General features: G+C 38.5%; 2 protein-coding genes across 2 annotated transcripts in view; both read left to right on the top strand.

Moving 5' to 3' along the window:
* Rnf13 (ring finger protein 13) overlaps window positions 1-12,961 on the top strand; it is a 105,287-nt gene that overhangs the window by 67,025 nt on the left and 25,301 nt on the right. The window contains exons 6-7 of the mRNA XM_032898353.1: window positions 3,303-3,393; window positions 8,227-8,332. Coding sequence (XP_032754244.1) covers window positions 3,303-3,393; window positions 8,227-8,332 — 197 coding nt within the window. The remainder of the gene's footprint in view (window positions 1-3,302; window positions 3,394-8,226; window positions 8,333-12,961) is intronic.
* Window positions 3,402-4,008, top strand: LOC116895176 (60S ribosomal protein L34-like). Its single transcript, XM_032896531.1, has one exon. The coding sequence runs from the start codon at window positions 3,661-3,663 to the stop codon at window positions 4,006-4,008; it is 348 nt and encodes a 115-aa protein (XP_032752422.1). The 5' UTR covers window positions 3,402-3,660.

Raw genomic sequence — 12,961 nt, forward strand, 5'->3', positions numbered from 1 at the left:
CATGCACACATCACTACCTACAACCTATAACATGCACACATCACTACCTACAACCTATAACACGCACACATCACTGCCTACAACCTATAACATGCACACATCACTACCTACAACCCATAACATGCACACATCACTACCTACAACCCATAACATGCACACATCACTACCTACAACCTATATCATGCACACTCACAACCCATATCATGCACACATCACTACCTACAACCTATAACACGCACACATCACTACCTACAACCTATAACACGCACACACATCACTGCCTACAACCTATAACATGCACACATCACTACCTACAACCCATAACATGCACACATCACTACCTACAACCCATAACATGCACACATCATTACCTACAACCTATAACACGCACACATCACTACCTACAACCTATAACACGCACACATCACTACCTACAACATATAGCATGCACACATTACTTAGGTATCATCTTGATCATTTATTAGTTCTCAGTGGCAAAAACATTTTAAGCATCTCTTTTGTTTTTGAAATATATAGTGTATACTTGTGGCTAGCACATTAGAACGGCTTTTGAGAAATGTCCACTTGGGCCTCTTGCCCATTTCAGAATTAGGGTAATTAGACTTTTTTGCTAGTAAGTTTTTAGATTTGCTTATTATTGTCAGACCTTTAGCTTGCAAATATTTCCTGCCATTTTATAGGCTTTTATTTCCTTTGTTGTGCAAAATGTACTGAAGAGTTGATTGTATTCTTCCCCCCTTTAAAATACTGTCTTTTAATTTTTAAAAAATATTAGTTGATACATCCTAACTCAGATCACACTGGTGATCTTTATATATTACTGGCAAAATTAAAGGTGTCTTTTGATCAGAATTCTAATTCAAACTCAAGCGTCTTATTAAAATGAGGACTATTCTGTTTTGTTCTTGATATCATAGTTCAGTAGATATTATTTCTATTAAATATAAGCAATAGCCTCATGTCAAGTTTTTTTACTTTATTATAGTATTTTCATGGAAGAATAAAATCTCTTAATTCTAAGCTCTGTGAGAATAAAACTTAGGGGTTGGTGATATGACTCATTGGGTAAAAGTACTTACTATTATATTTTATTATTTACAAAAATTTTAAATTTAAATATATTTTGTTCATATTTTCCCTCCCTCGACTCCTTCAACATCCTTGTCCCTTCCCTATCCTCATAACTTTAAGTTTTTTCTCAAAATATAAACAAAAACCCAATACAATAACATGCTTCCCCCAAAACAAGAAATCAAAATGTCCTCCCTCATCCCCTATACCACCAAACTAAAACTAAATAAAAGCAGACACAAAATCTGTGGAGTTTAGTGGTAGAAATACACACTGAAAACTGATTTTCCCTCTCCCTGCAGGCATAAGGCACTCAGTTGTTAACCTTTACTCTTAGTGGCTAAATTTTATCCATCTATCCATTCATCCATTTAAAAAATATAACAAGATAAAATAAAACAACAACTATCACATCAAAGTTGGATAAGACAAACCAACAGAAGAAAAAGAACCCAAGAAAAGGCACAAGAATCAGAGACTCTCAATCAGACACTCATGAATCCCATAAAAAACACTAAATTGGAAGCTATAATTGTTGGGGGCATTCACCAGAGATGACTGCTCAGACATAGGTTTTAAGCAATAGAAAATCTTTATTATTTAGTATTATTTATTGTTGAAGATGCCAGTATAGTCCTGAACCTTTCTCTGGGTGAGTTATTAAGCACAAAACCATGCCCTGGGCGGATATACTTCAGCTAACAAGAACAGTTAGCCGGAGGCAGAACTATAGAAGTCAAAAAGCAAGGTTAGTCCATTTAGAGACTTTGCTGTAACTATGGACTTTGATGGATTAGCTCTTTGTTTTAGTTTTGGCAAGTGGTGTGGTCTACATGCTGAGTTTTACAGACTAAAGGGTATTTTGATCATGGAGTCAGTTGTGCTAAGGTCTCAGGGCCAACTAAGGTCCCTCATATCCTCCTAGATCCTCACTCCTTCCCTACCCACTCAACTTTAGCACACGCACACACAAGTGAGAGAGAGAGAGAGAGAGAGACAGACAGACAGACAGACAGACAGACAGACAGACCTGGTACAGACCCATGTAGGCCCTATGCATGCTGCTTCAATCTCTGAGAGTTCGTATAAGTTTCACTTATGTCACTTCAGAGGGCCGCGTTTGTCTTTCATATCCCCTCTGGCTCTTACACTCCTCCTACCTTCTTATAGGATGTCCTGCCTGCAAGATATTCCAGGGCAATGGTGCCACAAAGCACTGATTGGACTTAAGGTTCACCCCAGAGATGAAGCCCATACTAGACACTGCTTGACTAGATAGCCCAGGGACCTAAGATAAAACAAAATAATACTGGTCTCAAAAAAAAGAAGAAAGAAAGAAAAAGGAAAAACTAGTAATTGCATGCTTATCTTATCGGTCAGTGTCTTTTCACCCATCGTCGAAGAAGCTTCTTTCTGCCGCAGGTGGGACAGATATAAAGACCCACAGCTACTATGTAGCCATTGAGAGACGTTGGAACACAGCCCTAAATAAGCTGTCTCTATCCCTCCCCCCTAAATTGCTTTTATTTGGGTTTCTGATTATTTTATTTCCATTCCTGAATACTGGGCAAATTTTTTGAATTTTATTTTGGTGGCATTTTATTTATTTTTTAAAATATGGAGGCCAGCTCAAGTTTCTTGGGACACCAGTTAGATGGTAGCCCTGCTATGACCTCTAGGAGGAACTTGAACTCTCTAGCTCCTTGCTTCATGCCAGTTAACTATCACCATTCCCTTGAGAGCCAGAAACATGGTGTTGCCTGTTAGACTTCTCTGAGTAAAGACGTCTTACAGTGGTGGCTTGTTTCTGTCCTGGAAGTGGGAATATAAAATACATTTCCTCAGTACTTAAGAATCAAGTTTTGTGTGGAAAGGAAGGCTAAAATTTTGTCCTATTCTTTGTTCTTTAATAGTTAGTTTTTCTTCTCTATAAAAGACTAAGTCAAATGAAAATATTAAAGATAAAAATTATGTCTCTACCTTGTAAGACTGTTGAGAGAACTAAGTGAACATGTACATGAAGAAACCTTACCTTTATAATGTCATGTGGCATTTATGAACACCTTTCTGGTAAGGGTAATCTACAGTCTGAAAGATCAAGCGGTAGGCATGAGAATTTGGGTGTAATTGTTTCTAATTTCATTTGCTGCTGTTAGAGAGGCCCTTAAGTATTGCCTTGTTATAAATCAGCTTACTGTTCTTTTACACAGTTGATACATTAAAGAAAATTGACATTCCATCTGTCTTTATTGGTGAATCATCAGCTAATTCCCTGAAAGATGAATTCACATATGAAAAAGGGTAAGTAATGAATATCAAAAACATTATGTAACTTCAGATTGTTCCTTATTATAGAATAAAATTATATAATTTTAGTTGCTTTGATAATTTGCTTATTTATTTAGAGACAAGATCTCACTATGTTCCCCTGACTAGCCTGGAAAAGATTGTTTTATAATATGCTAATAGATTGTGTTAAATTATTTTTTCTTAATACACGCTATTGTATTGTAAAAAATTGTTTTTATGCTTTTCCTCTTCTGGGGACAGTGATTAGAGGCACTCAGGATGGTCCAGCATTTTACATACCGTCGTAGGCTTTCCTACAATACAGCCTCTAACAAAACTAGGCCGTCTCAAATCCCTGGCAACAGGATTGTTTACCTGTACACCAAGAAGGCTGGGAAAGCACCTAAGTCCGCTTGTGGCGTATGCCCAGGCAGACTGCTAGGTGTTCGAGAGACCCAAGTCCTTATGAGATTGTCTAAGACAAAGAAGCAGGTCAGCAGGGCCCATGGTGGCTCTAAGTGTGTCCATGACAGGATCAAGATGGCTTTCCTTATTGAGGAGCAGGAAATCAGTATGAAAATGTTGAAGGCACAAGCACAGAATCAGAAAGCAAAGTTTTTTAGGTAATAAAAATCAAGACTTGGAAAAAATTTTTTATTTGATTTGTATTTTGTTAAATTTGATTATAAAAACTATGTCCATGCTACAGAATGTTGCTAATGTTGGCATCAGTGTTGCTAAAAAGATAAACTTTCCATTTTATAGTTTCTTAAGTTTATTATTTTATTGTTTGCAATTACTGGCAAACTCTCCTATTTCTTTGCATTTGCTATAAAGAACTTATTTGCAGAAATGAAAGTATATTTTATATGGTGATGTTAATCTGTGATTGCCAAAATTATGGTATGGTTGACAATTTTTCCATTACACATACGAACAGCTTCACCTTTCCTTTCTAATTTTTCTCAAAGTTGCTTTCTGTCATCTAAATGCATTGGAAATACCTTTCACACCACACTAACTAGTAGAGATAGTGGGTATCTGCCTTAGTTATTAATGAGATAATTTGTTTCAAAATAGGTTTCTGGGTTTTAATTATTTTAAGAAAGTATCAGCTTTACTTTAAGTTTTTAATGCTATGGTCTAGTTAAGAATAATAGCATATTGGGGGACTGGAGAAATGGCTCAGAGATTAAGAGGGTATACTGATCTTGTCAAGGACATGAGTTCAAGTCCCAGCATGCATATCCAGTAGTTGAGTGGGCTATAGGCTGTTTCATTAACACACTTATGTATGGATAGAAGACTGTTGTGTGGGACTAAAGGCTCTGTAATTGGCTGATCTTGATTGTCAGAAGGAGATAGTCAAGGTTCTGTGTGTCAACAGGAAGTTGGGAAATTAGCCTGTTGTTGTTTTGATATGTAGTCCTTGATGTTGGATTTGAAATTAGCCTGAAAACACACAAAGGAGGATAAACCTTATTTTCTCCATTACACATTTCTCGACCTCAAAGAGCAAATATTAGCTGCAAAACCTTTGGAGTTTACAGTATTTAGGCATGGTCATAGAAAGCAATGTGGTAAGACATTACTAAAAACTAAAAATTATTTAAATACCTCTTCCCACTCCTCCTCAAAAATCGAGATTAACCTAAGGTGAATGCATAGCTGTGGCACATACAAAAGTAGAGAGAAAGTAGATCTCAACCATGAGTAACTGCTGTCCCAACCTCTACCACTAGCAGTTTGCTTAAGAAAGAGCAGTATCTTGAATATCTATTGAATTTGTAAGTAGTTAAGTTTGTATTGCTGTGATAAAACACCATGACCAAAGGCAGTCTGTGGAGGAAGTGATTTACTTTGCTTGCACTTCAAAGTGACAGTCCTACACTGAGAAAAGTCAAGGCAGGAACCTGGAAGCAAGGGCCATGAAGGTTTACTGCTTGCTCCAAATGGCTTACTTAGCCTACTTCTTAAAAACCTCAGCCAGACAACCTGCTTAGGGGTGGCACTACCCACAATGGGCTGAGCCCTCCCACACCAACCAGTAGTTAATAAAGTGCCCCACAGGCTTGCCTATGGGCCAGTCTTATAGAGACATTTTCTCAATTGTGGTTCTCTCTTCTCAGATAATTCTAACTTCTATGAAGTTAACAATAAACCAGCCAGGACAACCTGTAACTCAAGATGCTTAAAATACTTAATTGATTTTAGACTATTTAGAATTCTCATAATATGTCTTGAATATAGCTAAAATGATTGGAACATGACAGACAAGCATGAATACGACTTGTAGAATTTTAAGTTAAAAATACAGACCACTAAGTCAGTGTGGCTGAGAATGTCATGAATTTCAATTTTGTACTTATAAACAGAGTTTTTATTCTAAAGTGTTCATTTCTACTTTATTGGAACATCCTGATTTGCATTTTTAGCTTGTTTCTTCTTGCCTAGCAAGGTATTTCTGAGCAATTGAATATGTTAAATCACAGGAGATTGTTTTGCCATATTGGGGAAAATGTATCCACGTAAGTCATAGGCATGAAAAAAGAAAAGCCTGAATAGATCAGGTATAAGCTTCCTACTGAAAGATACTGAACAGCTATAATTGGTTAAAGTTAGTTATGGAGCGGTCTGGCTTTCAGACCCCAGCACTGTTAACTTAAAGCATGTCAGTGTGGGTGTGGTGGTGACATACCAGCAGATCAATGTCTCATGTAAGTGGCACCATTGTTGTAGTGCAGAAGGTTTGTGCCCAAAACTGGAAAATTATTTTTGAGATGGTCTTTTACTAAAAGAGATGATCAAATAGGTTCACCCAAGCCTGCTGCTTTCTTTTTTAACCAACGCTATTATCATTTAGATATTTTATACAAAGCTATACAAGTGCATATAAAATAATTTGTTATCCTTTATTCTGCTGAGAAGTGACACTAGCAGTCCTAGTAAGTTTTGGAGGGTGTTTAGGAGAAATTCCTGATACTGTTTATATTTATTGCAGTTTAGTTGAATTCCTTAGATGTAAATTTGAGAAACAATAGCAGGAAAATCAGCTTGGGAGTAAAAATATTCATTTTTTCATAAGTACTGTAAAATTCTAAAGACTTTTGTTAGTGGGAAAAGAAACAATTTAAAAAATATAAGTGTTATTACTTTCCCTTGAACCGAGTATGTGGTATTATCACCATTGGGGGAAAAACACCTAGCAGTGAGCAACAGGAGACCATGGCTAACACTGTCGGGTCTAGTGCCTCAGTCCTCCCAGTGGAGAGAACACCCACTGCTGAGCACGTTATAGCTCTGCTTAGACCAAGGGTAGTTGTGAAGCAATGTTTTCATATCTTGTAAAGTGTGGCCATGCATGAAAGGCAGTGAACTTAATTCTGATCATTGTTTTCATCTGATAGGATATAACCAACAGCATGATTATATCAAAGAGGAATGAGATAGGTGATATTCTACGATTCCCATCTCCACAACATACATTATTTCTGTGACACTTTCAGTCAAACTGTGGAGAACATGGAAATGTACAAGAAATTACTCTTTGCAATTCCTTGATGAGATTTTTTTTCATTCCATATCCCATAGATAATTGCAGGAGTCCAAGGACTGTGTCTATTGTGTAAGGTACAACAGGTAAAACATAAGGAGGAGAAGGGTTTAACTTGTGTCAGTATTTACTCTAGAGTAGGGTTTCTCAGCCTTTGGGTTGCACATATCAGATATCCTGAATATCAGCTACTTACATTATGGTTTATAGTAAAATTACAGTTACAAAGTAACAATGAAATGATTTTATGAGTTAGGAAGGTTGAGAACCACTGCTATAAAGTAGCGGGAAAAACAGATGTATTTATTTTTATTTTTCTATGAGTGTTTGCCTATATACATGTATGTGTACTGTGTACATGCATGGTGCCTGTGGAGGCCTGAGGAGGACAGTTGGTCCTCTGTAGTTGGAGTTAGAGCAGGTTGTGAGTCATCCAATATAGACGCGAGAAATTGAACCCTACTTCTCTGCAAGCACTGAGCTGCCCTCTCTCCAGCCCCAGACTTTAAGAGTTTTATATTGATGGAAATAATGAATGAGGTCAGTTTTTATTACATGCTTCTAGAGGTGCTACTGTGTTTGTTTGCTTGTTTGTTTGCTTTTAAGGTTTATTATTTTTATTTTCTCTATGTTTTTCTTGCACATATATATGTTCATCATGTGTGTGTCTGGTGCCTGTAGAAGTCATAAGAAGGTGTTGGATCCCTATAATTGGAGTTACGGGTGGTTGTGAACCACCATGTGGTCACAGGTCCTCTGCAACAGCAGGAAGTACTCTTAACCACCAAGCCATCTCTCAAGCCCTATTGTTGTTTATGCTGATGTTACATATAAAATATGTTTGCATACTTAATTGCATTCAGTAAATAATATTCCTCTAGGGGTTATTCTGAACAATATGCAAAATAGACTTAAAAGTGCAAAAAGCACCCCCTAAATTGGGGGCGCTCAACTTTTCTAATTTAACCATTTTAAATATAGTTTCTCACGCGGCAACTCCCAACCATAAAATTATTTTCATTGCTATTTCATAACTGTAATTTTGCTACTCTCATGAATCATAATGTAAATGTATGTATTTTCAGATGGTCTTGGGTGACCCTTATGAAAGGGCCAGTCAACCCCCAAAGGGGTCACAACCCATAGATTGAGAACCACTGCCTTAAACTCTGTAAATCATATCTTAGAAAATAAGGTGTGCAAAGTAGATTTGAATTTAATGGCCATGTCATTAATTTTTAATATAACTTGATAGTTGTTATTAACTATCAATTATTAATTTTTTCTTCTAGGGGCCACGTTGTCTTAGTTCCAGAACTGAGTCTTCCTTTGGAGTACTATCTGATCCCCTTCCTCATCATAGTGGGCATCTGCCTCATCTTAATAGTTATTTTTATGGTAAGTCAGTTGACTTTAGTAATTATAAAAGTACTATGAGTAGATCTAAAAATCATTGAAAAATTAAGAGAAGCCATATAAGACATGTTAAGTATGTGTTTTTATATAAAGTTCTAACAAAGGCAAATAGAGTATGGGAGAGAAATAAACTGAAAGAACAGTTACTGTGCATGAGGAACTGGAGATGGATAAAGGATGGCTGAAAAGGTAGGAGGGGACTTTCCCAGGTGAGAACCCTTTCCTGTATCAAGATAGAAAGTTGGGGTACACAAATGCATAGTGTTTGTCTGAATCTATTAAGTTGTATAGAAACATACTGCATGTAAAAATGCATATACAACTAAGGAGGGAAAACATATACTAATAATATCCATAGCTTAGCTTGAAATGGAAGAGCACTTGTTCTGGTAGAAGACCTCTGTCCAGTTCCCACCACTCACAAGGTCGTTCATAGCTGTCTTTTCTCCAATTCCAGGGCATCTGATGTGATGCCCTTTTCTGATCTTCTTGGATACCAAGCATGCATGTGGTGTTCATGCATGCATGCATGCATATATACATACATACATACATACAAAACACCCATACAAATAAAACAAAATAAATTTTAAAAAACTGGAGAAAGATATGCAGGGATGGAAATGGAGAAGAGCCTGAGGAAAAGGCGGTCCAGTGATAGGCCCAAAGTGGGATCCAGCTCAAGGGGAGGCCCCAAGACCTGACACCATTACTGAGGCTATGGGGCGCTCACATAAAGGGACCTACTATGACTGCTCTCTAAAAGACCCAACAAGCAGCTGAAAGAGTCAAATGCAGATATGTGCACCCAACCAATGAACAGAAGCTGCTGAACCCCCCTGTTTGGATTAGGGAAAAGCTGGAGGGAGCTAAGGAGGTGGGCAACCCTGTAGGAGGACCAGCAGTCTCAATTAACCTGGACCCCTGAGATCTCTCAGACACTGGATCACCAACCGGGCAGCATACACCAGCTGAGATAAGGGCCAACACATATACGGCAGAGGACTCAGTCAGAGAAGATAGACCTAACCCTCAAGAGACTGGAGGAGGCCCCAGGGAGTTTAGAGGTCTGGTGGGGCGGGTGGGGTGGGGAAATCCATGTGGAAACTTAAGGGGGGAGGGAGAGGATAGTGTGGGGGAAGGCAGGGAGGAGGTATGGGATGTGCAACCCTAGGGGGGTAGACTGGGAGGGGAATAAAATCTGGAGTATAAAATAAGTTAATTTAAAAAAAGAACAATATAAGATTATTAAACAGAAATTTAAAAATAAAAAAAAACTTGAGAAAAAGGAAGATGTACTGATTGACACACAAAGTGGATAGTCATGTAGAGTCTGAGTAGTGATATATTGGTATTATCAGCAAATTGAGCAAGCTCACCTAGAAGTAAATTTGAGAAAATTCATATTAAAATGTAAACAGAACGAGGGCTTGAGGTAGTGAGATGATACATTGTTTCTCTAAGACTACTATAACTAGAGAATGGTTGCAGGACTCTAGAGGGTCTGTGAGGTCCTAGTAACTTTCAAAGTGATACTGAGCTAATACTTGAGTGAGTCATGCCTAATTCATTTAATCTCTCCCACACCTCCTTTCTATTTTGAGATAGTGTCTCACTGTATATCCATGGCTGTCCTAGAACTCACTATGTAGACCAGGCCAGCCTCAATCACTGAGATCTGTATACCTTTTCCTCCTTGGTGCTGGAATTAAAGGTGTGTGTCACCACATCTGGCCAATGCCTAATTCTTTTAGGATTATATTGAGGAAATTTCTGGAGGCTGTATGATATATGATATAAAATATTTGGAGACAGAATAGATATAAAATTATTCTATATTCTTTATTTAAATATTAACAGAAAAATTAAATATATAAAGGTCTTTCTTGCTCTTTTAGTCTCTTAGCAGCTGTGACTGCATGCACAATTTGGGCCTCATAGAGTGTGGTGGGCCTCATTTCCCTGAGGATTTGTAGGCAGTTAACAGAGGAGAGTGGCTCATTAGACACCACCCCTTCCAGTGCATTTGTAGGCAGTTAACAATTGCTAGAGGATGCAGAGCCATCTTCTTGAGTGCTGTAGCCACTGGGAAATTGTTCATGCTGCTAGAAATAACCTTTACCTGCACTCCTGTAAAATTAGGCTCGGTCAGGTGACTTATTCACCACCAACAACAAGAAGATGTGAAAGGCAAAGGGGGACTCACTGAGGTAAGGAAGCATGGACAGGGAGTATAGGGAAGGAAGAGGGGGAGGTTAGGTAATAGAAACCCTTAATTTCATTTTAAATATATACTATCTTAGAAAGTAAGAAGAAGCCTTAACTCTGTGAAACTAGAAGGATTATGACTATATAGTTATTTAATGTTTACAAGTTATGGTAGAACATGTGCAAACTTGTAGCAATTTAACATGCATAGCTGTGTCTGAAGTCTGCTCACACCATGAACTTTTCAATGCCAATATCCATGTATGCATTTTCCAGAGATTAATATATATGTAATCATATTAACACATACAATATCAGCTTTAATATGAGCTGAGTATAGTACTATGTAAGAACATTCAAGTCTTCGTTGAGAGCCTTTATTCCCTCCATTTGTCATGGACCTTCAAAGCATGAAGAACAGCACATATATATTCATATTTAGTACATATGCAAACCACATTTTCCATCAGTGCTACTTTAATGACTTGATTTAAAGACACATTGAACATTATTTTCTTCATTTAAAGAATTTGGGTTAATTCTTTGGCACTTTTCTACTTGTATATAGTGAATCTTTTTATCCCCTTAGCCCCAGTGAGTCCCCTTCCTATTTCCTTGTAGTCTTCCTCTCTTTTTCTTCCCCCTTATCTCTTTGTGGCCTGCTGAGTTTACTTAGAGTTGTGTGTGTGAGTATGGGTGTTATTTACTAAAGCATGCATACTTTGGCTCATGAACCTCATCCTCATCCATAATACAATATTTATAGACACGTCTTATGACGAAGGGAACAATAACTGTTTTGTAATTTTGTAAGCTCCTCGAGACAGGGCCAGCAGCTAAGCCTCCCCCACTCCCAGACTTCTTTCTCTAACGGCCATCACATCTTTTCTAACCCCTTGAGGTGGGAGAGTGGCCAGGCCCACGGTCAGGTCACAAAATCATACCAATCCCTGAGTTTGCCTCCAGATCAGGCCACAAAATCCCTCTAATCCCAGACAACCCTGGAAATACAGACCTCACCTCCCCCACCTCACCTTCCTAAAAACCCTTTATAAACCTGCTTCCTGCCCAGTTCTGTGCTGCTTCTCTCCTGAGCAGAGGCAGCCATCTTCCTCCTATGTCTTTCCCAATAAATGGCTTGTGTGAGGTTTGTTGTGTGGTGTGACTGTGGTATTTCTTGACTCCCAACTGCCAGGATAGCTTTCACCTGAGAGCTGTAACACAATCATGACTATGACAGCCATATCATGTCCCAAAGGCAGCATTTCATGTTGCTTCTCTTCCTTCCTCCAACTCCTATGTTGTTTCCATTTTCTTTAATACTCCCTACGCCTTGGAGGGCAGATGTAGATGTCCCTTTTAGGGCCAGACACTCAGTAAGCCCTGAGTTGTCAGAACTTTGAACATCCCTGCAAAATTGCTTCCCATTAAAAAAAAAGTTTCTTTGGCCAAAGCTGACAGGAACACTAAGCAGTGGCATAAGTATAAAGATTTAGGAGGTGATTTGATAGGCGTATCATATCTCTTTAGCAAAACAAAAGCGTAGTTTCCCCACTAAGGTCTATAGTCTCCATAGTGACTAGCTTTTTCTTTTTTTGTATAAGTATGTATGTATGTATGTATGTATGTATGTATGTATGTATGTATGTATGTATGTATGGCGTATATATATGGGTGGTACATGTGAGTATGTGGATGCATGCTCCCATATGTACAGATGTGGAGCCTAGAGGAAGATGTTAAGATGTCTTTATCTACTCTGCCTTGCCTTAAGGCAGGGTCTTGCACTGAGCTCAGAGCTCACTACTTCAGATAATCTCAATGGCCAGTGAGCTCGCAGAACCTGCCTCTGTCTGTGTACTAATGCCGGGCTTACAGGCATATGCAGCCATGTTTGCAGGGTTTTCTATAGGTGATAGGTATTCAAACATAGGTTCTTATGCTTGCACAGCAAAGGCTCTGACCTGCTGAGCTATCTCGCCAGTCCTTAGCTCCAGCTTTACAGGTCTATAGTCCTCGACATGACTTTTCTCTTAAGGAATAGGCCCCAAGTCCAGGGAGGAAGAGTTAGGTTACCCCAATAGTAGTATCAGTCATACCAGTGAGCACATCTTGCTTGCCTGCTCTGTATAGTATGCAAGGTGGACTAAGTATATCTAGCTGAATCGATTATTGATGACACCTCTCACCCAGCAGCCTGCAAGCACCACTGTAAAGCAGGTAGGAAGCGTCCACCTTCGTTTTAGCTTAATTTCTCTGTATGACCAGAGTGTATGGCCGCCTTGGCAGTGAGGTCTTACTCACCATATAGCCACAATTAGGCAACCAACCACAGTGGAAATAACCTGTATTAGTTTGGAGGCCTCAGGGATACCTAGCCAATGACTCATAAGATGGGAGCTC

The sequence above is a fragment of the Rattus rattus genome, chromosome 3, assembly GCF_011064425.1.
Source record: "Rattus rattus isolate New Zealand chromosome 3, Rrattus_CSIRO_v1, whole genome shotgun sequence".
NCBI lineage: Eukaryota > Metazoa > Chordata > Mammalia > Rodentia > Muridae > Rattus > Rattus rattus.

Coding starts and splice junctions, on each gene's coding strand:
- LOC116895176 (XM_032896531.1), top strand. CDS start 3,661: ATGGTCCAGCATTTTACATACCGTCGTAGGCTTTCCTACAATACAGCC.